The 26,760-nt window shown below is 45.0% G+C and overlaps 2 protein-coding genes across 2 annotated transcripts; one reads left to right on the top strand and one right to left on the bottom strand.

The window, feature by feature from the left end:
- On the bottom strand, nucleotides 1–12,920 carry LOC135543316 (C-X-C chemokine receptor type 2-like). The gene is made up of 3 exons (XM_064970493.1): nucleotides 12,816–12,920; nucleotides 3,100–3,156; nucleotides 1–1,463 (listed from the first exon to the last, which is right to left on the bottom strand). Exons 2-3 carry the CDS (start codon nucleotides 3,125–3,127, stop codon nucleotides 394–396), a joined length of 1,098 nt encoding a protein of 365 aa, XP_064826565.1. The 5' UTR covers nucleotides 3,128–3,156; nucleotides 12,816–12,920; the 3' UTR covers nucleotides 1–393.
- LOC135543317 (actin-related protein 2/3 complex subunit 2-B-like) lies at nucleotides 10,517–26,760 on the top strand. The gene is made up of 10 exons (XM_064970494.1): nucleotides 10,517–10,792; nucleotides 11,752–11,786; nucleotides 11,909–12,021; nucleotides 14,667–14,712; nucleotides 15,785–15,971; nucleotides 17,135–17,228; nucleotides 19,090–19,216; nucleotides 19,569–19,669; nucleotides 20,116–20,216; nucleotides 26,644–26,760. Exons 1-10 carry the CDS (start codon nucleotides 10,719–10,721, stop codon nucleotides 26,756–26,758), a joined length of 993 nt encoding a protein of 330 aa, XP_064826566.1. The 5' UTR covers nucleotides 10,517–10,718; the 3' UTR covers nucleotides 26,759–26,760.

Here is a 26,760-nt window from a genome sequence, read left to right as displayed (position 1 = left end):
AGCAGCACAGGGTATTTATTACCTAATACAACATACAACAGAGGGCATTATATACATGTACAGGCACCAGGGGCATTGGTATATGGAGGGACATTAAAGATCACATACATACAGGATCTGAGTCTGCAGCCTGATAGTGCCAGCACATATTCAATGTCAGGTTACAATATGTTACAAAGGGACAATCTTATACGTTATTCAAAGCAGGGTTGGAGTTAATTCCATTTCAATTCCAGTCAGTTCAGAAAGTGAACCAAATTTCGATTTAAAAAATGGCCTCATTGAAAAGCATTGGAATTGGAATTTTAGGGTGCTTTCTGAATTGAGTGGAATGGAAATGGAATTGACCCCAAACCTGATTCAAAGTAATGTGGGGACAACCTGTCAGATCAATCATAATAGTCCATTCCCTTCTGAGGTCTGGGATGTGGACCTGCTAAATCGAGACGAAGACCCCCTCTCTGGTCCTCGTGACTTCCTGACCAGGGCAGCCAGGTTCCCCCTGAACTTCTCCCCCACAAAGGCATACAGCACTGGGTTAACAAAGCTGTGGACCAGGGCCAGGCTGTGGGTGACCAGGAGGGCCAGGTCCACCCTGTTCCTCACAGCACAGTCGAAGCGCACCAGCTTGGCCCTCATCAGGGTGTCGACCATCACCGTCATGTGTAACGGCATCCAGCACAGGAGGAAGGCGAACACCACGGCAATGATGACCCGCATGACCCTGTGCTTCTGGAAGCCCCGCGTCTGCAGCAACCGGGCCACAGTGATGCTGTAGCACGCCACCATGATTACTAGTGGGAGCAGGAACCCTAGGATGTGGCTTAGGCCGCGAGTAGCGAGCCGCCAGTGGGTGGCGCTGCTGACGTCGAAGTGCTCAGCACACCTCGTCGGACCACCGCTCTGGGGCGTGAAGGCGTCGTTGAAGAGGGCAGGGAGAGAGAGGGCGCCCCCCAGAGCCCAGATGAAGGTGCAGGCGTACCATCTGCAGGCCCTTCGGCGGCCCTTACGGGACTTGGCGGGGCGAACGATCACCAGGTAGCGGTCAACACTGATACACACCAGGAACAGGATGCTGGTGTAGAAGCTAGCCTCCATAACCAGGCTGAGGAACTTACACAGGAAGTCACCAAATATCCAGCCGTGGAGCGTGTTAGCAGCCCAGAAGGGCAGGGTCAGAGCCAGCAGCCCGTCAGCTACCGTCAGGTGAAACAGATAGATGTCGGATGGGGTCAGGGACTGTTGACTGAAGCCAATCACGAGTCCCACAAGTAGGTTACCAGGAACAGCCAATAGGAAGATGGTTACGTGAAGGACACACAGGAATATGACGGCACCGGGAGAAAGGGGCTGAGCTGCACAGGAGAATGTGTTAAAGTTCAGGTCAAAGGAGGTGATGTTGAAGTAATAGGAGTCGTTGGCTGAATTGTAATCATAGTCCAGGACATATGATTGTTCTAGCTCTGTTGGAGATGTTGGGGAAACAGTAGACAGTGGGGTTATTTTTATGATATGATCACTTAGTCTTGTATTGTTATTCTATCTAAAGCTTCTTATACAGTCAACAGATATTCTGCACACTTCTTTCTATCCATCACATCTTCCATCCACCCACTCAAACCCCCATCCATCCATCCATCCACCCACCCAAACCCATCCATCCATCCACCCAAACCCATTCATCCAGCCACCCACCCAAACTGATCCATCCATCCATCCACCCAGACCCATCCATCCACCCATCCAAACTCATCCATCCATCCACCTAAACCCATCCATCCACCCAAACATCCACCCACACTCATCCATCCATCCACCCACTCAAACCCATCCATCCAAACCTATCCCTTCATCAATCCATACTCATCCATCCATCTACTCAAACCCATTGACCCACCCAAACTCATCCATCCATCCACCCACCCACCCATCCATCCATCCATCCACCCACCCACCCACCCACCCATCCATCCATCCATCCACCCACTCATCCATCCATCCACCCACCCACCCATCCACCCATCCACCCACCCATCCACCCACCCACCCCACCCACCCACCCACCCACCCACCCACCCATCCATCCATCCACCCACTCATCCATCCATCCACCCACCCACCCATCCACCACCCACCCACCCACCCACCCATCCATCCACCCACCCACCCATCCATCCATCCACCCACCCACCCACCCACCCATCCATCCACCCACTCATCCATCCACCCACCCATCCACCCACCCACCCACCCATCCATCCATCCATCCACCCACTCATCCATCCATCCACCCACCCATCCACCCACCCATCCATCCACCCACCCACCCACCCATCCACCCACCCACCCACCCACCCACCCATCCATCCACCCACCCACCCACCCACCCACCCACCCACCCACCCACCCATCCATCCATCCATCCACCCACTCATCCATCCATCCACCCCACCCACCCACCCATCCACCCACCCACCCACCCACCCACCCATCCATCCATCCATCCATCCATCCATCCACCCACCCATCCATCCACCCACCCACCCACCCACCCACCCACCAATCCACACACTCATCCATCCACCCACCCATCCACCCACCCACCCATCCATCTATCCATCCACCCACTCATCCATCCATCCACCCACCCATCCACCCACCCACCCACCCACCCACCCACCCACCCACCCATCCACCCACCCACCCACCCACCCACCCACCCACCCACCCATCCACCCATCCACCCACCCACTCATCCATCCATCCACCCACCCATCCACCCACCCACCCACCCATCCATCCACCCACCCACCCACCCACCCACCCACCCTCCCACCCACCCATCCACCCACCCACCCATCCATCCACCCACTCACCCGTCCATCCACCCACCCACCCATCCACCCACCCATCCATCCACCCACTCATCCATCCACCCACCCATCCACCCACCCACCCACCCACCCACCCATCCACCCACCCACCCACCCACCCACCCATCCACCCACCCACCCACCCACCCATCCATCCATCCATCCACCCAAATCCATCCCTCCATCTGAATTTAATGAGTATTCTACAAACTATATAGGTTCTCACCTGTCAATTGCCACTGTTTTAAAGACATCACAGCTGGGATGGAAGTGTCAAGACAACCTGTTAATTAAGAGAACAATATTGTGTCACTGCACTTGAGTCATTTGTCAGCCTCAAATTCTGCCTCCTCAATGATTAGAAATGAAAGTCATACACTCCACTTTTTCATTTAATTATCAAAAAGAGAAGTTTGACAGCAGTTTGGAACTTTTTAGGCAGTTTATTTTTCTGTCAGCTGGGATCTGAGAGCACATTACTAAATATATTACGTTAAGATAGAGACAGACAGAGAAAGACTAGCCTTTAACTTCTGATGCCCTTGTCTTTGTTGAGACATCTTCACTTAAAGACATCCTCCAGTGATTTTTGAACTTTTACTGTTTTTAAAGCAATATCCCAAGTATTAATACAGTCAAATGCACACAGTAAATGGTACAATAGTGTTTTATAGGCACAACTGCAAACTTCAAGGAGTAGGGCATTCAAGGAGTTGGTCTGATGAGAATGTGTTATGCCATCCTCGTGAGGATGCCTGGACCATCTGAGGTGTGTCTTTTAAGTAAATCCGGTGTTAAATGAGATGAAAAGGAGACTGGAGTACCACTTTAAGATGAGCACCAATGGGCCTAATAGTTACACACACGTTAGTCCAGTACAACCCCGGCTATGATCCATAGCTAGTCGGCTTGGCCTAACATGTCACGCCCTGATCTGTTTCAGCTGTCCTTGTGCTTGTCTCCACCCCCTCCAGGTGTCGCCCATCTTCCCCACTTTTCCTCTGGATATTTATACCTGTGTTTTCTGTCTGTGTCAGTTCGTCTTGTTTGTTCAAGCGCCTGCGGTTTCCAGTTTCTCACCCTCCTGGTTTTGACCCTTGCCTGTCCTGACTCCGAGCCCGCCTGCCTGACCAGTCTGCCTGAGCCTGCCTGCTGACCTGTTCCTTTGACCCTCTCTGGATTACTGATCTCTGCCTGTCCCTGAGCCTGCCTGATCAGTCTGCCTGTCCCTGACCCTGAGCCTGCCTGCTGACCTGTACCGTTGCCCCTCTCTGGATTACTGAACTCTGTCTGTCCCTGAGCCTGTCTGATCAGTCTGCCGGTCCCTGACCCTGAACCTGCCTGCTGACCTGTACCGTTGCCCCTCTCTGGATTACTGATCTCTGCCTGTCCCTGACCCTGAGCCTGCCTGATCAGTCTGCCGGTCCCTGACCCTGAACCTGCCTGCTGACCTGTACCGTTGCCCCTCTCTGGATTACTGAACTCTGTCTGTCCCTGACCCTGAGCCTGTCTGATCAGTCTGCCGGTCCCTGACCCTGAACCTGCCTGCTGACCTGTACCGTTGCCCCTCTCTGGATTACTGATCTCTGCCTGTCCCTGACCCTGAGCCTGCCTGATCAGTCTGCCGGTCCCTGACCCTGAACCTGCCTGCTGACCTGTACCGTTGCCCCTCTCTGGATTACTGATCTCTGCCTGTCCCTGACCCTGAGCCTGCCTGATCAGTCTGCCGGTCCCTGACCCTGAACCTGCCTGCTGACCTGTACCGTTGCCCCTCTCTGGATTACTGATCTCTGCCTGTCCCTGACCCTGAGCCTGCCTGATCAGTTTGCCGGTCCCTGAGCCTGCCTGCTGACCTGTACCGTTGCCCCTCTCTGGATTACTGATCTCTGCCTGTCCCTGACCCTGAGCCTGCCTGATCAGTCTGCCGGTCCCTGACCCTGAACCTGCCTGCTGACCTGTACCGTTGCCCCTCTCCGGATTACTGAACTCTGCCTGTCCCTGACCCTGAGCCTGCCTGATCAGTCTGCCGGTCCCTGAGCCTGCCTGCTGACCTGTACCGTTGCCCCTCTCTGGATTACTGATCTCTGCCTGTCCCTGACCCTGAGCCTGCCTGATCAGTCTGCCGGTCCCTGACCCTGAACCTGCCTGCTGACCTGTACCGTTGCCCCTCTCTGGATTACTGATCTCTGCCTGTCCCTGACCCTGAGCCTGCCTGATCAGTCTGCCGGTCCCTGACCCTGAACCTGCCTGCTGACCTGTACCGTTGCCCCTCTCTGGATTACTGAACTCTGTCTGAACCTGCCTGCCGTCCTGTACCTTTGCTCCTACTATCGATTATCGACCCCTGCCTGCCTTGACCTGTCGTTCGCCTGCCCCTGTTGTTACATTAAACATGGTTACTTCACGCAGTCTGCACTTGGGTCTTACATGATAATAGCCAAACAAAGTATTCACCGCAGAACATTTCAACTACTTCCTAAACAAGTACCTGGGGCTGTGAACTACCACCTGTACAGGCAAAACTCCCCCCAGCCACAAAGTAGCAATACATGTGGGCATTCAAACACACAGATGATCACAAATAAACAAAACATTGAGTTTGTCAGTAAGTGATATCTATTCTTAAGGTATCAGAGAACAATGGTAATCTTGGGTAGAGCTGCTGTGGGATGAGAGGGTCTACATGTCTGTCATTAACATCCCTGTGACCTACATTACACCATGTCTAGGTCCTGTCCTCTAAGTGTCACTTACGTGATATGCTCAAATTGCATGCTCGTCAATTACTGTCATATTGCAGAAGACACTGGGTTCTTTGGTCAGTGTTCCAAACTCTTTGTACAGGGAAGGAAGTGAGGTAAGATGCCTGGGTACCTTACAACATTATGCTCCTCAGGCCCGTCAAGTGTAAAGCTTCTTAGAATGCGGAAATATTTTGTTCTCAAGCAATGAACGCACACAAAAAAGTAGACAAGAATATTTCAGATATCAATGGTCAACAAGCACATTTGCGACAATATATATTCAATGCATTGATAAAATACATGCCATGATCAGGTAACCACCAATAAGCAAAAATAAAACACCTGTTGTTTCAATGACATCACCTTAATCATTAAAATAATTGTCACATCTGCCCCTGCAACGCCCTCAACTGCTCATCCTATGTCTCCTTGATCTTCCGCCACTCCCCCAGTACTCTCTCCCTCTTTCTCTCTCTCTCCCCGTGCGTGTGATTGTGTGGGTAGAGACAGGTGTGCTGGAGTCAGAGCAGATCCCCACCAGCTGCAATCTGTTCCATAATCAAGACCTCTACAAACACTCAGTCATGCCACTTCCACACTGTCAGATTGTAATCTCTGCTCAGTCAGTCTACACTTCTAGCCGTTTGTTATGATTAGATCCTGTTGTGCCTGCTTTACTTGCCTGACACTGTTCTCTTCTCTGCTAGTTACCCCCGCTCTGACTCTGGTCCCTGTCTCCAGTTCCACGTCTCGTCACCCTGCTACTCTTTCCTGGATTCTCCATTCTACTACTCCCTTGGATTCCCCTCTGGACCTGCTTACCCTGTCTCAGCCCCTCTCTCGCACCAGCCTCAGCACCTGCTTACCCTGTCTCAACCCCTCTCCCTCCAGCCTCAACACCTGCTAACCCTGTCCTAACCCCTCTCGCTCCAGCCTCAGCCTCCGGACCTGCTTACCCTGTCCCAACCCCTCTCGCTCCAGCCTCAGCCTCCGGACCTGCCTACCATGTCCCAACCCCTCTCGCTCCAGCCTCAGCCTCCGGACCTGCTTACCCTGTCCCAACCCCTCTCGCTCCAGCCTCAGCCTCCGGACCTGCTTACCCTGTCCCAACCCCTCTCGCTCCAGCCTCAGCCTCAGCACCTGCTTACCCTGTCCCAACCCCTCTCGCTCCAGCCTCAGCCTCCGGACCTGCTTACCCTGTCCCAACCCCTCTCACTCCAGCCTCAGCCTCCGGACCTGCTTACCCTGTCCCAACCCCTCTCGCTCCAGCATCAGCACCAGTTTTCCTGCAACCCACCTGAACTTCCCCTGGCCTGCACTCCATCTTCCCCCTGTGTTTAAATAAATACCTTGGTTACTTCATCCCAGTCCCCTTTTCTGAGTCTGCTCTTGGGTTCCACTCTGCGTAACACTAATGCCTTGTCTGTCTCAGTGGCTCAAGGAATCCATTATCAAAGGACAATATAGCAGTAAAAAAAAAATTTTGGGGGCTACATGTTATCTACAAGTCTCTGCTAGATAAAGCCCCACCTTATCTCAGCTCACTGGTCACCATAGCAGCACACGCTCAGCAGGTATATCTCACTGGTCACCCCCAAAGCCAATTCCTCATTTTGACGCCTTTCCTTCCAGTTCTCTGCTGCCAATGACTGGAACAAACTGCAAAAATCACTGAAGCTGGAGACTTATATCTCCCTCACTAGCTTTAAGCATCAGCTGTCAGAGCAGCTCACAGATCACTGCACCTATACATAGCCCATCTGTAAACGGCCTATCTATCTACCTCATCCCCATACAGTAATTTAGTTATTTATCTTGCTCCTTTGCACCCCAGTATCTCTACTTGCACATTCATCTTCTGCACATCTACCATTTCAGTGTTTAATTGCTATATTGTAATTACTTCGCCACCATGGCCTACTTCCGGCGCTGACAGAGATGGCCGCCTCGCTTCGCATTCCTAGGAAACTATGCAGTTTTTTATTTTTTTAGGTGTTATTGCTTACATTGGTACCCCAGGTCATCTTAGGTTTCATTACATACAGTCGAGAAGAACTACTGAATATAAGAGCAGCGTCAACTAACAGTACAACCAAGAATATGACTTTTGCGAAGCGGATCCTGTGTTCTGCCTTTCACCCAGGACAACGGAATGGATCCCAGCCGGCGACCCCAAAAAACGACTTCGTAAAAGGGGGAAACGAAGCGGCCTTCTGGTCAGACTCCGGAGACGGGCACATCGTGCACCACTCCCTAGCATTCTTCTCGCCAATGTCCAGTCTCTTGACAACAAGGTTGATGAAATCCAAGCAAGGGTAGCATTCCAGAGGGACATCAGAGACTGTAACGTTCTTTGCTTCACGGAAACATGGCTCACTGGAGAGACGCTATCGGAGTCGGTGCAGCCAGCTGGTTTCTCCACGCATCGCGCCAACAGAAACAAACATCTTTCTGGTAAAAAGAGGGGCGGGGGGCTTATGCTTTATGGTTAACGAGACGTGGTGTGGCCACAACAACATACAGGAACTCAAGTCCTTCTGTTCACCTGATTTAGAATTCCTCACAATCAAATGTCGACCGCATTATCTGCTAAGTCGCAGTTGCAAATGAGAACTTGTCCTCAACTAGCCTACCTGGCTAAATAAAGGTGAAATAAAAATAATTAAATAAATAAATATTATGGACAGACTTCTCCCCATCTTAGCTACTGTTGTATCAATATGTTTTGACCGTGACAGTTTACAATCCAGGGTTAATCCAAGTAGTTTAGTTACCTCAATTTGCTAATTTCCACATTATTCATTTTCGAGATGTAGTTGAGATTTAGGGTTTAGTGAATGATTTGTCCCAAATACAATGCTTTTAGTTTTGGAAATATTTAGGACTAACTTATTCCTTGCTGCCCATTCTGAAACTAACTGCAGCTTTTTGTTAATTGTTGCAGTCATTTCAGTCGTTGTAGTAGCTGACGTGTATAGTGTTGAGTCATCCGCATACATAGACACAATGACCTTACTCAAAGCCGGTGGCATGCCATTAGTAAAAATGGAAAGAAGCAAGGGGCCTAAACAGCTATACTGGGGAATTCATGATTCTACCTTGATTGTGCTTGAGAGGCTTCCATTAAAGAACACCCTCTGTGTTCTGTAAGACAAGTAACTTTATCCACATTATAGCAGGGGGTGTAAAGCCAAAACACTTATGTTTTTCCAGCAGCAAACTATGCTCGATAATGTCAAAAGCTGCACTGAAGTCAAACAAGACAGCCCCCACAATATTGTGATCATCAATTTCGCTCAGCCAATCATTTGTGTAAGTGCTGTGCTTGTTGAATGTCCTTCCCTATATGCGTGCTGAAAGTCTGTTGTCAATTTGTTGACCGTGAAATAGCATTGTATCTGGTCAAACACCATTTTTTCCAGAAGTTTACTACGGGTTGGTAACATGCTGATTGGTCGGCTATTTAAGCAGGTAAAGGGTCACCAGCAAAGCACCACCACACCATCACACCTCCTCCTCCATGCTTCACGGTGGGAACCACACATGCGGAGATCATCCGTTCACCTACTCTGCGTCTAACAAAGACATGGCGTTTGGAACCAAACATCTCAAATTTGGACACATCAGACCAAAGGACAGATTTCCACCGGTCTACTGTCCATTGCTCATGTTTCTTGGCCCAAGCAAGTCTCTTCTTATTGGTGTCCTTTAGTAGTGGTTTCTTTGCAGCAATTCGACCATGAAGGCCTGATTCATGCAGTCTCCTCTGAACAGTTGATGTTGAGATGTGTCTGTTACTTGAATTCTGTGAAGCATTTATTTGGCCTGCAATCTGAGGTGCAGTTAACTCTAATGAACTTATCCTCTGCAGTAGAGGTAACTCTGGATCTTCCTTTCCTGAGGTGGCCCTCATGAGAGCCAGTTTCATTATAGCGCTTGATGGTTTTTTGCAACTGCACTTGAAGAAACTTTCAAAATCTTGAAATGTTCCACAGTGACTGACCTTCATGTCTTGAAGTAATGATGGACTGTCGTTTCTCTTTGATTATTTGAGCTGCTCTTGCCATAATATGGACTTGGTCTTTTACCAAATAGGGCTATCTTCTGTATACCACCCCTACCTTGTCACAATACAACTGATTGGCTCAAGCGCAGTAATTACACAAATTAATGTAAATGCATTCCAGGTGACTCAAGAAGCTGGTTGAGAGAATTCAAAGAGTGTGTAAAGCTGTCATCAAGGCAAAGGGTGGCTACTTTGAAGAATCTCAAATATAAAATATTTTGATTTGTTTAACAGCTTTTTGGTTACTACATGATTCCATATGTGTTATTTAATATTGTTGATGTCTTCACTATTATTCTACAAAAAAAATAGTAAGTATAAAGAAAAACCATTGAATGAGTAGGTGTTTCCAAACGTTTGACTGATACTGTATATATACAGTATATTTAATATATGCATTACATATCCTACTACATTACAAACTTGTGGTTGGTCTACTACTTGGAATAAGAAGGAACCATGAACGATTTAAATGTGTTTTGTTATCTGACAAAAACACACAATGAAGGTGAGCAGTTATTTAATTAAGCAATAAGGCCCGAGGGGGTGTGCTATCTGGCTGTTCTTATGCACAATGCAACGTGGAGTTTCTGGTTACAGCCCTTAGCTGTGGTATATTGGCCATGTACCACAAACACCCGAGGTGCGTTATTGCTTTTATAAACTGGTTACCAATGTCATTAGAGCGTTAAAAATAAATGTTTTGTCATACTCGTTGTATACGGTGTGATATACCACGGCTTTCAGCCAATCAGCATTCAGGGCTCGAACCATCCAGTTTATAATAAAAAAAATTGAAGCAATCAGTGTGTACATTTTATATCTAGACCAATATCAGTCACAATCTTACAGGCAGTGCTGTGAGCAACCTTGCTTTGGGGTCCGGAATGAAATAAGCGGAAGAGCCGACAGACGGAAGACTCGGCGGAAGCGGTCTGTCAGGGAAGAAACATTTGCAGAATTTGACACAAAGAAGCCTAAGGATCTAAAAAAAAATATATATTTCGATTTAAACGTATTCCCCAGTCCGCTGAAATGATTCTGCTAGAAATCAACAACCGGATTATAGAAGAGACGCTGACGTTGAAATTTGACGGTGCATCCAATGGGTGAGAAATCATTGTTCCAGACTAGCTTGCTAGCTACCGAATAGCTAACAGTAGCCGTATCTTAATGTCTGGCCAGTATTATTTGCTCGGCAACAAATGATGGATGGAAAATGTGCGTATGGAGGAATTGACAGAACAGTGACGATAGATTTGACACGTACAGTAATATTCTGGTTTAACTGAATAAAGAGGCATCGCTTAGCCGGAATAATGGGGTGTGTCTGTCACTGGTTAGCTTTGGCTAGCTGGGCAGGTGAAGCCAATCTAATAACTGTCTAGCCCCAATAAGGGGGTAACGCTAAGCGAACTCTAGTTTACGTGTGCTTGTCGGCATCCTCTCAGTTATTGTCCCAATGAACTGCCAATTTTTCAATTATGATGGTGGCTTTCACATAAAATATGTCTAACCGTGTTATTGGCCAGCTAACTATACCTATCACTGGCTGCTATGCTAATCACCGCAGTAAAAGGGAACCTGCTTTTCTAGTTCATGGTATAGTAGCTAACTAACTAGTTTGCTTTGAATTGAGAAAGAGAACGTATCGTTATGGATTAACCTTGTATTAGCTAGAGTCGTTCAATTCAGGAAATGAATAATCAGACTAGATAGCTACTAGCAATATATTAGCCATCCATCGCATTGTTGGCCTCTTCCGCATTCCAGCATCCCCAAGTCGGGTCATGTCAGTACAACTCTCTGGGGAGAGGAACTGCTGTTATAGACAACTTCTAAACCCCAATGAGTGGTTTCTTGAAATACAATTGCAAGTTGCACGAAAACCAAAATGGTTTTCCACAAATATGCCAACATGGTAACTGCTGCTGCAGAATATTTTTATACTGGCAGCAAATTAAGTGTTGTCTATAGTTAACAACTACTCAACAAAACATGGCTGTATTTGTTATATTATCATGCATTCAGTTTCATACATATTTGACATATAATCCTCTATTTGTAGGACTAAACCAGAGGCAGTGGAGGTGACATTTGCAGGTGAGTTAAGGACTAGTGGTTAATATTTCCATGCAGTTTTAACAATATTATGCTATTTTTCAGGAGTGACTTTTTCCAGGTGGGTGCTTGTTTGTAACCGATGGCGTTTCTCTGAACTGTAGATTTCGATGGTGTCCTCTACCACATCTCCAACCCCGATGGGGACAAGACCAAGCTGATGGTCAGCATCTCCCTTAAGTTCTACAAGGAGCTGCAGGAGCACGGAGCTGATGAGGTGACACACGCACACCAGCATCAGTACCTCCCTTGCCCTTCATTCAATCTACAGATATCTCCCGTGTAGCTCAGTTGGTAGAGCATGGCGCTTGCAACGCCAGTGTTGTGGGTTCGATTCCCATGGGGGACCAGTATATGTGACCGACCGGCTCGATTCGGTCTTATGTAGCAAAATTTTAAATTGTTTTTTTTTTACATTGGATAAAGGTAGAGACTCCGCACTAGAAAATGGTATATCATACACTACAGCTGAGGAACATTGGGAAAGTAATTCTGTTTTGAAAGTTGTTGTGGAAATTTCCGGTATTTACCAAATCATGAGAGCAAACCACACACAAGTCAGTTAGTTAATTATAATTATATGAGCTCCATCACAACCCTGTGACTCTCAGATGAATTCAGTGTCTATCAATTAATTCTCTGAGAGTCCCTTACACATTGCAACTGAGATCCTTTAACAGCAAAAGACACACATAGCCAGACAGCATTGGCATAATTTATCGTTCAGCTTTGTCTCCTAAACTATGTTCTTTTCACAAACTCAGAACCATAAACAAATCCTCCATATCAACAGCCATATATCAAATCCATTCTATCTTGACAAGATCACAGAGACAGACACATTGACTGGCACACAGACATTATGGAGCCAAGAGATACACGCTTGACCTCTCCCCGGCCCAAGCAACTTAGTCTTGATAGAGACCAGATGACTGCAAACCCCGCCACAGTATTATACAAAAACATTCTGATGAAGTAACTTACAGACATGATGAATATTAAACATCTTACCTATGTTACCAACTAATTCTGATTATTCCCCAACAGTTGATAAACATGTAACCTCACTTTTGAGGAAATGGCCCTTGAATTTTTTGATACCTACTGGAGAGCTCTTTGTCTACACCCATTCAGCATCGTTCACACCCCTTTAAGCTTTAGCCCCACCCATCTCTTTAATGATTCACATGTGAGGCTATGTATTAAATAACCAAAGATTTAACTTTTGGACTCCCTCTGCGTATTTGCAATCAAATGCCAGAATTTTCTCCTTAGATATCATACTCCAATTCCACTGATTTCAGAACTCGGTCCTCAAGACAGAGGAGAGCAACACTTATGCAGTTCTACTACCTGATAGCTTTTTTAATTTTTTAAAAATCAGCATTAAAAAGGATTACCTACACATACTGACCAGCTCATATTATAGACAGAAGCATACTACATGGCAGACCAATCCCAAGTCGTCTCGCAGCATGTCCAGCCCACTCCTTTTCTCAGCCAATCATTGCTAGCAGGAAGGATGCTGTATCTTTTCCATGACTAAACCAACAAGGCTCGTACTTTAACAACTTTATTTGTTTTTACATATGGCAAACAAGTTTGTAATTAAGGCATTCTTCCAGAATGCATTTCTTGTATAAAAAAAAATACATTTTGATAAAAATAAAGTTTACATTCAAATGGCAGTCGTGTGATGTGCGACATACAGCGAGTCACGTGTATATATATTTTAAGGATGAAAATGTGTGCATTCACTACTGTAAGTTGCTCTGTATAAGAGTGTCTGCTAAATTACAAAAATGTAATGCTTGGAAACTAACCCATGGCACTCATCATAGCTTCAATTGTAGTTTAAAATGTGTCAGAGTAGATGTTTTATTTCATGTGAAAAAGGAGAATGTCTGTAAAGCAGAATGTCAGGGCTTTGTACATCCTCACCATGTATGGAAGAAAGCAGTATCAGCAGCAGGGGTTTCTTATAGAAACAGGAAGTGCTTTATGACTCACCCTATAAGGAGGAAGTGCTGACTGAGGCAGCTAAATGTTGCCTAATGAACACCATGACTGCTTTCCTGTAGTCTACCAGTCCTTGTTTTCTTACTCTCTGTGAGCACTACTGAATCAAAGGACTGGATAGGTTTTAACAGTATTGCTTTTACCTGTCGAGCACTTGAAGATCATGGAAGAAAAGAGCTATGGAAAGGAACACCTATATCACTTGCTGCACAGTGGTGTGTTTTTAAAGGACCAAATCATGTCCCAGTCCTGTCTATCTTCATTGCCTTGTGTCCTACTTCCAGCTCCGTTCTTCATTGTAGTGGTATAGAAAGATAGTTTAACTACTGCAAAAACAGTGGCCTTGTGAGAACATGTTCAACTAATCAAGCCCTGTCCTTTTCAGTCACTAAGTGTAAATTTGGTACAGCTTGTCACCTTTCTTCACTAACCCACAACAAAACACATTTTTGTGTAGAAATGTTCCGCTTTACGTGTTACATAATAGATTTACACAATACATAAATACATGTGTCACAATGGTGCAATTTTACCGTAAAGGAAACAGTTGCAGTACATCTTCTTATAATAGAAGTTGTGTAATCTCTGTTTTGACATGTGTACGCTGAATTTGCATATTATTGCCTTTTTTGTTCAGAACTCGGGCTGCGTTCCAGTGATTCCACATTGACGGGTTGTTTTAGGGGAAGGCTTATGATCTCCCCTTACCATTATCTACACTGAGGCATCCACCTCTACCAGTCCACTCTGGCTCTCTGATGTTGCATAGCTGTTGTCGGACTACGTCGGGGCATTTATCTGTTACTGTCCATAATAACACACCAAATCCCTCCCTCCTTTCAGCTGCTGAAGCGGGTCTATGGGAACTTCCTGGTTTCACCCGAGGCGTGTAAGTATTATGTAACTACGGTCCACTCTCCCTATGTAAGTTTCCACTGTCACCATGTTAATGACTCCAACTACTCAGAGAATTATCGACAGCGCGTCATATAGCCTATCCCTTACGGAGGTCCCACACTTATATTACTACCACTGACTTCGCTGATAGCTACTTTATTCAGGAAAAATGTACTCTCACTGAAATACAGTATGTGGTTGTACCACCACCTAGCTGGGACTGAGATACTGTATGTGGTTGTCCCACCACCTAGCTGGGACTGAGATACTGTATGTGGTTGTCCCACCACTTAGCTGGGACTGAGATACTGTATGTGGTTGTCCCACCACCTAGCTGGGACTGAGATACTGTATGTGGTTGTCCCACCACCTAGCTGGGACTGAGATACTGTATGTGGTTGTCCCACCACCTAGCTGGGACTGAGATACTGTATGTGGTTGTCCCACCACCTAGCTGGGACTGAGATACTGTATGTGGTTGTCCCACAACCTAGCTGGGACTGAGATACTGTATGTGGTTGTCCCACCACCTAGCTGGGACTGAGATACTGTATGTGGTTGTTCCACCACCTAGCTGGGACTGAGATGCTGTATGTGGTTGTCCCACCACCTAGCTGGGACTGAGATGCTGTATGTGGTTGTCCCACCACCTAGTTGGGACTGTAAATCACTATGAATGACTCCTGCTTTAGTTTTTTCCACAGCCTGAAGTGTAGACACATTCAATTAAAATAACACCATGCACCCACATCCTCCTCCATGATTGAAACTATAGATAGTGTTTACTGGGTCATACGCTGTCTTTTGTTGGCACCAGGTCTAACACTTTGCAGTTAGGCCAAAACATTGTTTGTTTTTTTGCTTAATAGTTTACTTTGTTGGAAAGTCTATGAAGAATTTTGGTTTTATTAGTATTGTCATTTGCTATAGGCCTGTTTTGACCCCCATTCCCCTCAGATTGACACCTTGTCAAAGTTAGTAAACCTCTTCCCAAGACGGTTTCTAGCGATTTAGTAATTACATCGAACAATAGCTGATCTTGTCTGTAATTGGCTGTCTCCTAGGCTACAACGTGTCCCTGCTCTTTGACCTGGATGCGGTCCCGGCCAACAAGGAGGAAGTGATCCACCAGGCGGGCATGCTGAAGAGGAACTGCTTCGCCTCGGTGTTTGAGAAGTACTTCAAGTTCCAGGAGGAGGGCAAGGAGGGAGAGACGAGGGCCGTGGTCCACTACAGAGACGACGAGTCCATGTAGGTGGCCGCTGCACTGCCTGGATGAAAATGTATAGAAGTAACCATAGACAAAACACGGATGCTATTTGTTGTTGACCACTAAAAGTCTGAGGCTTTGGGTGGGGGGCTTCTACTAAAACATGGAATTGTTTTAAGGTGGTCATGACAGATCATTTAGCTATTTGATTTGGAATTTTAGGACCCCTGTAGGTATCAAAACAATTACTTGTTAAAATATAGAATTTTGCCTTTACTGCTATAGCCCCTAAAAACACATTGAATAAGTATGTATGTCTCAATCACACACACTACCGGTCAAGTTTTAAAAACACCTACTCATTCAAGGGTTTCTTCTTATTGGTGTCCTTTAGTGGTTTCTTTGCAGAAATTCGACCATGAAGGCCTGATTCACGCAGTCTCCTCTGAACAGTTGACGTTGAAATGTGTCTGTTACTTGAACGCTGAAGCATTTATTTTGGCTGCAATCTGAGGCTGGTAACTGTAATGATTTTATCCTCTGCAGTAGAGGTAACTTTGGGTCTTCCTTTCCTGTGGCGGTTCTCATGAGAGCCAGTTTCATCATAGCGCTTGATAGTTTTTGCGACTGCACTTGAAGAAACTTTCAAAGTTTAAATGTCCATATTGACTGATCTCCATGTCTTAAAGTAATGATGGACTATCGTTTCTCTTTGCTTATTTGAGCTGTTCTTGCCATAATATGGACTTGGTCTTTTACCAATTGGGCTATCCTCTGTAGACCACCCCTACCTTGTCACAACATAACCGATTGGCTCAAAAGCATTAAGAAGGAAAGAAGTTCCACAAATTAACTTTTAACAAAGCACACCTGTTAATTGAAATGCATTCCAGGTGACTACCTCATGAAGCTGGGCATCAAGGCAAACGTGGCTCCTTTGAAGAATCTCCCATATAAAATATATTTTGATTTGTTTAACATTTTTTGCTTACTACATGATTCCTTATGTGTTATTTCATATTTTTGATGTCTTCACTATTATTCTACAATGTACAAAATAAAGAAACTCTTGAATGATTAGGTGTCTAAACCTTTGACTGGTACTGTATATATTTTTAAATCCAAGAAACCTTTTTTTACTGCCAGCATTCCATGTCACCGAGGTGACTACTGGTTGTTGACATGTTTCTGTGTTTGTCCTCAGGTATCTGGAGGCCAAGAAGGACAGAGTGACAGTGGTGTTCAGCACTGTGTTCAAAGACGACGATGATGTCATCCTTGGGAAAGTGTTCATGCAGGTAAAACAATATTTCTCTCACCGATATGACATTTTTGGCCGATACGATATCCAATATTTTCCTTGCCAAAAAAACAAACAATACCGATATTTTTTTTAGACCTTTATTTTACTAGGTCAGTTAAGAACAAATTCTTATTTTCAATGACGGCCTAGGAACAGTGGGTTAACTGCCTGTTCAGGGGCAGAACGACAGATTTGTACCTTGTCAGCTCGGGGATTTGAACTTGCAACCTTTCGGTTACTAGTCCAATGCTCTAACCACTAGGCTACACTGCCGCCCCAAACATTTTAGCGGCCTTTTAAGCATTTTAGTACAGTTAAATAGATAACACACACATGGATGCAGCGGTCTAAGGCACTGCATCTCAGTGCAGGAGGCATCACTACAGTCCCTGGTTTGAAACCAGGCTGTATCACATCCGGCCGTGATTGGGAGTCCCATAGGGCGGCGCACAATTGGCCCAGTGTCGTCCGGTTTTGGCTGTCATTGTAAATAACAATTTGTTCTTAATTAACTGACTTGCCTAGTTAAATAAAAGTTACCACACTGGCAAAAGTTATTTTTTTGGCATGTACGTACGAATTTTGCATGCCATTACCAGTAAAACATAATCAAACCTCATTTCTTTCACTTACTTGCTGTTCATATGTTCAGTCTCATTCTCAACCAGGATTTCATCATACATGTCAAGCAGTGAAGTTTCAGCTCTGTCCGTGGCCTCTTCCTCGGTGCCCACTGTCACTGTCTCTGTTTCCATCTTGTCCAACTGTGTAACATTTCACATAAACCCTGTCTCTTGTCTGCATGGAGGTAGCAGTCCTTGTACATGGCATCGAGAATGGTGGCGACACAGTAAAGAGAGAATGCCACCGACTCGCTTGTTCACAGCCTGTCGGCAGTTTTGTTGAGCAGGCTTTTCAATGCCGTGACCGAGGGTATCACGGCTGCAGTTGATCAGCTTATTTCTCCAGTCAGTTGTTTTGAATGGAGCTAGCTAGTGTGTTCATGTTTCAAACATGTTCTCAAATGCCATTGAAATGGCAGCAGCAGTATGACAACCAGCACATTCATGAGCATGAAATATGACTTTCCACATTACGAAATCCTTGTCGACCCACTGTGCTGTCAGACTCAGCATGCTCGTGGGGCTGATATCGCTAGTCCAAATGTCAGTCGTGAAGCTAATAGCAGTGACTCTATTACTGTGTAACTCCGGTAGGGCAACATCTGAAAAATAGCACACTCGGTAGTATGTACCGGTGCTCGACCAGTCGGCGAAAGCCAACATCACCCACGACAGAGAACGGTTGTCAAGGGCAATGAATTCCATTCTTGCCGATAATGGATTTGACCTTTGATTTGTCTCGCTGAAAGGTTCTTACATCATGTCCCTACGTTATAGGTCAGCTTTGACATCGGTATTGCACATCGGCGTTAAACTAGAAATATCCGGTCGACGCTGCCATTTTTAGCTAATATATTCCGATATGTTCACTGATATATCGTGCATCCCTACTCTAGTTCATCACCCTTAACAGGAACCGCCTCTCACATGATTAAAACGAGCTTGGCAGCACTATGTACGGTACAAAGCGATGTCATTTACAATACACTATGTATGTCCATATGGTTGTGAAAAGGAGAAAGGTTGCCAACGTATCTTTGCACTGTTGCCTAAAGGTAGTTCACTACAGTAATGCAGAAACCCCATCACCTCCATGTCTGTGCAAATGATTTATGAAATATCTTATTTGCTCTCTACACTATTAGGTATTTGTCATGGACAACCTTAGTGTGTGTCGCTCTCTGTATGTGTCTCACTGTCTGTCTGTGTTGCGCTCTCGGTCTCTGTGTGTAGGAGTTTAAGGAGGGTCGGCGAGCCAGTCACACTGCCCCCCAGGTTCTATTCAGCCACCGGGAGCCGCCCCTGGAGCTGAAGGACACTGACGCCGCCGTTGGAGACAACATCGGCTACATCACCTTCGGTCTGTACCAACCATTCCCAGGTTTTCCAGAAATCCTGGATGGAGGATTCTGCATTTTCTGCTTATTCTATTCTGATTCCTGGAATCTTCCAAATGGGATGTTGGGCCTTCCTGGGAATTACATGGGTTTACACTACAAGATGGTGCCTAGAGCTGAATTGTGTGACCGTTAAATATATTTTTTTACTTCAACTAGACATGCAATTAATTAGTCCGTTTTCCAACGCTAGTGACATGATAGAAAGTAGTCAGTGGATGATCATAAACAAACATTAGCTTGAATATCAGGTCAGTCATCAGCCTAATTCCAATGTCTGTGTGGTAATGTGTGTTATTTCTCCTGTCCTCTCAGTCCTGTTCCCACGTCACACCAACGCCAACGCCAGAGACAACACCATCAACCTCATCCACACCTTCAGGGACTACCTGCACTACCACATAAAGTGCTCCAAGGTGACTTCCCTAACTAGTATACTAACTAGGACCCTATTAGTCCCAACTTCTGCACTGCCCTAACTAGGCCACGACTAAACCTGCACTACCCATTATAGTGCTCCTAGATGAGCACTAATTATTGCCTTACTAGGGCCCTACCATACCTGCACTACCATGTAAAGGACCAGTTTCCTGGACATAGATTAAGTAAGGGAATAACTTTACCTGTCCTAACTAGGGCCCTTCTTTATCTGCCCTACTTTACGGGCACTAGCATGGTAAAACCCTGCAGTCTGTGATCATAAAGGTATCTGATGGGCTTTCCATCGTAAACAGTTACGGGCGTGTAAATATGTGCTCTTCAGATTCCTGCACGGTATGAGTTGAGGTCAATTAGTGCGTGTCAGTGAGCTGTTGGTTCAGTGGGTGTGTATTAAGGTGTGTCTCCCCCACCCTCCTTCCAGGCCTACATCCACACACGTATGAGGGCTAAGACTTCTGACTTCCTCAAGGTGTTGAACAGGGCTCGACCTGACGCTGAGAAGAAGGAGATGAAGACCATGTCGTAAGTTACTGCTGCTCTGCACTCCAGGGTTGGAGTGCTGATCTAGGATCAGTTTAGCCTTTTAGCTCACTATGGATGGTATTACATGTTTATGTGGGAGGGGATCATAGATCAGCACACCTACTCTCAGATGCTTTTAAAATGTGGTCCCATACCTGGACTGTGCTTGATTGAGCAACCCTGGAACTAATGGAATAGTCCCAAAAGTGCATGCCCCGCCCTCCTGGCACTCGAGCCAATGCTCAAGCAAAACGCTCAAACTATTTGAAAAAATGAACATACTATTTGGACCCAGGTCTGACTTATTCCACTGCCAGCCATTGGGTTCACTGGGATGTGGGTGAACTAACGCTGACTCTAGCAGCACTGCCTGTAGGACACTTCTGTCATTTAAAACAAGTCATATGGGAAGTTCACCCTGCTGTGAGTGCAGTCAGATGGAGAGAGAGAGCCAGGGTGGAAGTGTGTACAGCTGATAAATGAATGGATTGTAGAGATTCCTTAGAACCCTCCTGTAATGTTCTTGTCTGTAGGCTACAGTGTTTGTGAGGGCGGTCTTGTTTCAACAGTTGTGTTAGTTCATTGTGTGTGTACTACTAGAACTGCTTTGACACGAGCAGTGCTGTTTGAAGTGGGCTCAGGTGGAATTTTTTACAAGCTCCCCCCACTCACTCACACACTCAGTTTGGTCCCTATTGCTGTGTGGGATCTGATCAGCATTCCCCTTCTCTGTCTGAAACAGAAGAGGCCTTGTCTAAATGTGAATATTTAACTGTGACTCTGGGGAATTCTATGCCACTGTTCCTCAGGGAGCTCCGCTCTGGGTGGAAGGAAGCAGGGGTGTACTCTTGTTTCACAATCTGGGATTTAGTCAGCGGTAGTTGACATAGCTGGGTCAACATTTAGTTGGAAGGTGTGGTATCTATATTTTTTTTACTCTTGCATGAAGGCCATATGTGCTGACCTTTTGTGTGTTGACCAAGTGTCGTCTGTTCTTTCGACCAATCGATTGGTCCACATTTTTATTTTTCCATGTAGACGCATCGAATGTCTTTTAATCAAATCAACTATATGTACTGAGCTTGTCTGATGCTTTAAGCGAACTGTTTTATTAAATAATTAAGACACACAAATGACTAGAGGGAGTCTGAACGCAATTGATTTGATTGTGCTGGGCCTCGCTCAGACTTGCTGTGTTAAAGACATTGAGCAACTGTGTGACACACCCTTTCTCTCTCTCCTCCCTACTGCAGTGACCACCACACAGCAACACTGTGTATATTGCTTATTCCCTCAACCCTTGCTCTCTTTACATGCATGCAAAGCATACATGTGTCACGTGACCAATAGGGCCTGACCTATAGCATATCATAGTCACATCAATAAATTGGTTCTAACAAACTCTGAACACCATAACACGCGTGACAGCAAAATGGATGCTGAGGACGTGACAAATGGGAATGTTTACTGGTTGGGCAGGAGGTAAAAGGGAAGTCGGGTGTCTGGAATAAATTTGACTAGTTGTAGTAAATACTGGAGATCAAGAAAAATTTGTTATGGAGCGCTGGGAAGGTAGTTCTCCAGGAACAGGGTTGGAGAGAGGACCTATAGGATGGTAGTTCTCCAGGAACAGGGTTGGAGAGAGGACCTATAGGATGGTAGTTCTCCAGGAACAGGGTTGGAGAGGGGACCTATAGGATGGTAGTTCTCCAGGAACAGGGTTGGAGAGGGGACCTATAGGATGGTAGTTCTCCAGGAACAGGGTTGGAGAGGGGACCTATAGGATGCTAGTTCTCCAGGAACAGGGTTGGAGAGGACCTATAGGATGGTAGTTCTCCAGGAACAGGGTTGGAGAGAGGACCTATAGGATGCTAGTTCTCTAGGAACATGGTTGTAGTGAACCTATAGGATGGTATAAATATGGACGCAGCACTTCCTATGTGTGCCAAACATGATCTGTTAGATTACAATATAATTTTTCTGACTGTTAGGAACAATGTAAACAACACTAAATAAGTGATAAGCATACCAGAGTTTCTGCTATGTTTTTTTTTTGTTAAGCCTTTATTGCAGCAAAGATGGTAGTCTGATTCGTGAATATGCAATGTCCCCAGATGGAATGGTTTAGGTCCATTTATTGTTTATGCTGATTATTCAATGGTTGGTTTATTTTTAAACTAAAATGCTTGATTGCATTTCACATCATGAATGGCTCGAATGCTGTGTCATGACATGAACAAATAAATGATTGATACAGTAGCCTATGCAAGTATTGAAATACAGGCCTAAGTAAGTTACGGTATTAAGACTAAACAGGATGGGCTCTTAGGCCTACAGGTTGGTTGTATAAGGCTGCTATACTAAGCCTATTAATGATAGACTGACATAAATTATTATTATATTAATAACAATAAGGGAAAGGAGGGCTATTGTAAATATAATTTCAGGCAATTTGTAACAGTGTAAACAACACTAAGTAATATTAGAGGCTGGTCTAATGAAAGTGTATAGCCTTTATTTCAGCATAGCAAAGATTAAAAACGTGAGGCTTGATGCTCACGGTGTCAGTAGGTTTTTAACACTTAAACAGGCAACAGAAGTAGGATCTGTCTTATTTCTGTAGATCCAGCAATCTGATGCGTTTCAGAACCGTGACCACTATCCAACACGGGAGAAAGCACATTTGTTATAAAATGATATTTTTATTTGTGTTGCACCGTTGTTCTTACATAATGTAACCATATAGAATTCCAGTAGCACGTCTTGGACTGTGCCATCCCCAAAGCCTCCCCAATGGATCAGTCCACACAGACAGGCACCGATCAGACGGGTGTCTTGTACACCATGATTTAAAATAATGAGGATGTTTTGCTAGTGCTCGACTAAAGAAATCTAGGTCGACTAACAGCCTATCAACCAAACAATTGACCAGTGGACTACATTGTCAGCCCTAATCTACAGGGCCTTCTGAAAGTATTCACACCCCTTGACCTTTTCACCTTCTGTTACAGCCTGAATTTAAAATGGATTCAATTGCACACAAAAATGTTACTGGCCTCCACACAATACCCCATAATGTCAAAGTGGAATTGTGTTTTTATTATTTAAAAATAAATCTGAAATGTTGTGAGTCAATAAGGATTCAACCCCTTTGTTATGACAAGCCGAAATAAGTTCAGGAGTAAAAATGTGCTTAGCAAGTCCCATAATACGTTGCATGGACTCTCTCTGTGTGCTATAATGTTTAACATGATGTTTTTAATAACTACCTCTGTACATCCCACATACAATTAATTATCTAGAAGGTCCCTCAGTCGTAGTGAATTTCAAACACGAGTTCAACCACAAAGACCAGGGAGGTTTTCCAATGCCTTACAAAGAAACCTTTTGGTAAATGGGTTAAACATGTACAAAGTAGACATTGAATATCCCTTTTAGCATGGTGAAGTTATTAATTACACTTTGGATGGTGCGTCAATACACCCAGTCATTACAAAGGTACAGGCGTCCTTCCTAACTCTGTTGCCAGAGAGGAAGGAAACTGCTCAGGGATATGACAGTGAGTCCAATGGTGCCTTTAAAACAGAGTTTAATGGCTGTGATGGAAGTAAAATGAGGATGGATCAACAACATTGAGTTACTCCACAATACTAACCTAATTGACAGAGTGAAAAGAAGGAAGCCTGTACAGAATAAACATATTCCAAAACATGTGTCCTGTTTGTAACAAGGCACTGAAGTAATGCTGCAATAAATGTAAAAATTATATTTTTGTCCTGAATACAAAAAATGTTATGTTTGGGGCACTACAACAGCTCATATAAACAAAGAGATGACAGTTCATCATTACTGTAAGATATGAAGGTCAGTCATTGCATCCATTCACCTACTCTGCGTCTCACAAAGACACGGTGGTTGGAAACAAACTCACATTTGGACTCATTAGACCAAAGGACAGATTTCCACCTGTTTAATGTCTGTTGCTTGTGTTTCTTGGCCCAAGCAAGTCTCTTCTTATTGGTGTCCTTTAGTAGTAGTTTCTTTGCAGCAATTCAACCATGTTCACGCAGTCTTCTCTGAACAGTTGATGTTGAAATGTGTCTGTAGCATTTATTTGGGCTGCAATCTGAGGCTGGTAACTCTGATGAACTTATCCTCTGCAGCAGAGGTAACTCTGGGTCTTCCTTTCCTGTGGTGGTCCTCATGAGAGCATCATAGCGCTTGATGGTTTTTGTGACTGCACTTGAAGAAACGTTCAATGTTCTTGAAGGTCAGTCAATCCGGAACATTTCAGGTCTTAAAGTAGTGATGGACTGTTGTTTCTCTTTGCTTATTTGAGCTGTTCTTGCCACAATAGATCTGTCTTCTGTATATCCCCCTACCTTGTCACAACACAACTGATTGGCTCAAGCGCATTAACCCTCCTGTTGTGTTCGTTTCATGTTAATTGTGTTCCTGGTCCAAAATGACCATTTATAGCTGAATATGATTCCATAGCACGTTTATTATCATCTAATGTTGTTTAGATCTTTTTATCAACTTACGTTCTTGTGAACATTAGAAGTTTTGAACATCTCTTTGCAATTTATGGCCTGTAGGCCTCATTGACCTGAGCTCATACAACTCGTTTTTGAGTTAACAAAGCATAATGTATGGATTATTTTGACACAAAATGTATATACCAAAGCTGTGAAAAGTTCTTTATATTATTGAAACAATGTTGCGATTGTTTGTAAGAATGTGGTTCCCATGGGGAAAGATATCTGTTGTATAGCACACTGTATTACTTATACAACTAATATAAGGACAGAACATGAGACGGAGTAGAAATTAACGTGGGTGTTGTTTAATGCGTTTCACAGGAAGAACATTTCAACGTAGGTAAGCAAGAGTGGGTATTGCCCTCAAGGGACAACTACAATATCAATACACAACTATATCTGTTGGGGAAAGGTTCCTGTGGGGGTTGCCATGGAAGCCAGGAAGGGGGAGTGAGGTGTGTGCTCAAACACACATGCATGTGGGGGTCTGGGAGAGGAAGTGTGTCCATATGATGAACGGGCATGTGCCTGAACTCAATTGTATACACTAATTGTAGTCTCACCCATTAATTTCTAATGACCAGTCATTTTTGACCTGGAACACCACAGGTGTACAAAAGTTTTTTAAAAATGACACTCAAAATGTTATGAAAATCAACATGTATTTTGTGTGTTCAGATGCCCTGTGTGGACAAAGTCATGGAACCTTATGAGAATCAGGTTAATTAAAGGAACTACATTTGGCAGAGATCTTGTAAATCGGTCCAATTAGAGCAGGAACACAGCAGGGGGGTTAAGAAGGAAAGAAATTCCACAAATTAACTTAAGGCACACCTGTTAATTAAATCATTCCAGGTGACTACCTCATGAAGCTGGTTGAGAGAATGCCAAGAGTGTGCAACGCTGTCAAGGCAAATGGTGGCTACTTTGAAGAATCTGAAATATAAAATATATGTTGATTTATTTAACTTTTTTTTTTGGTTACTACGTGATTCCATATTTGTTATTTCATAGTTTGTCTTAACTATTCTACAATGTAGAAAATAGTACAAATTTAAAAATAAAATAACTGGAAGTGTCCCGCAACCCCCCCCCCTTTACTCACCAACGGGCTTTGGAGAGGCGAAGGTCGAGTCATGCATCCTCCAAAACATGACCCGCCAAACCGCGCTTCTTAACACCCGTCCGCTTAACCCAGAAGCCAGCTGCACCAATGTGTTGGAGGAAACGCTGTTTAACTGACAGTCAGCCTGCAGGTGCCCGGGCTGCTATAGAGCGCAATGAGCCAAGTAAAGCTCCCCCGGCCAAACCCTCCCCTGAACCAGCCAACACTGGGCCAATTGTGTGCCACCCTTTGGGACTCCAAGTCACGGCCGGTTGTAACACAATCTGGGATCGAACCTGGGTCTGTAGTGACTCTTCAAACACTGCGATGCAGTGCCTTAGACCACTGCGCCACTCGGGAGGCCCCATGTATTTCATTTTCAATAAATTTGCAATCATTTGTAAAATAAGCATGTTTTTACTGACATTATGGGGTATTGTGTGTAGATGGATGAGGGGGGGGGAATATATTTTTAACACAACAAATGTGAATTAAGTTGAGGGGTATAAATACTTTCTGAAGGCTCTGTATATTCAGCTGTCAACTATCTTTCAACTACAACATTTCAAAAGGTTTGTCACCTAGTCAGCGCCAGCGAGGAGCCTACCTTGGACCTCGTGGCAAGAGGGTTTTCCTGTCAAACGTTGACGGAATAAAACCTAGAAGCAGTAATGCCAAGCCCTCTGTAGAAAAGGCTTTCGGGCGAGCTGCCAATAAAGTGTCTGTGTCAAGACTTTTTAATTGATTTCTGGCTAACTTTTTTTTTTATGTCTGTTTTCAGGGGCAAGACATTCTCCCGCTGGGTGGTCCACACGCGCACTCTGACCCCTGGACACGTCCCCATTCGTGCCACACTGAGACTCGACTCCACATTGGACTGGATCACAGGCCCATAAAG

This window comes from Oncorhynchus masou, chromosome 7 (assembly GCF_036934945.1).
Source record: "Oncorhynchus masou masou isolate Uvic2021 chromosome 7, UVic_Omas_1.1, whole genome shotgun sequence".
NCBI lineage: Eukaryota > Metazoa > Chordata > Actinopteri > Salmoniformes > Salmonidae > Oncorhynchus > Oncorhynchus masou.
The sequence above is the reverse complement of the archived record's forward strand: the minus strand, read 5'-3'. Positions and strand labels throughout refer to the sequence as shown.

Excerpts from the sequence above, each read along its gene's own strand:
- LOC135543316 (XM_064970493.1), bottom strand. The coding sequence starts at position 3,127 with ATGTCTTTAAAACAGTGGCAATTGACAG. Across the intron at positions 1,464-3,099 it reads AAAACAGTGGCAATTGACAG|AGCTAGAACAATCATATGTC; the intron begins GTGAGAACCTAT and ends CATCTCCAACAG.
- LOC135543317 (XM_064970494.1), top strand. The coding sequence starts at position 10,719 with ATGATTCTGCTAGAAATCAACAACCGGATTATAGAAGAGACGCTGACG. Across the intron at positions 12,022-14,666 it reads AGGAGCACGGAGCTGATGAG|CTGCTGAAGCGGGTCTATGG; the intron begins GTGACACACGCA and ends CCCTCCTTTCAG. Across the intron at positions 20,217-26,643 it reads AAGGAGATGAAGACCATGTC|GGGCAAGACATTCTCCCGCT; the intron begins GTAAGTTACTGC and ends GTCTGTTTTCAG.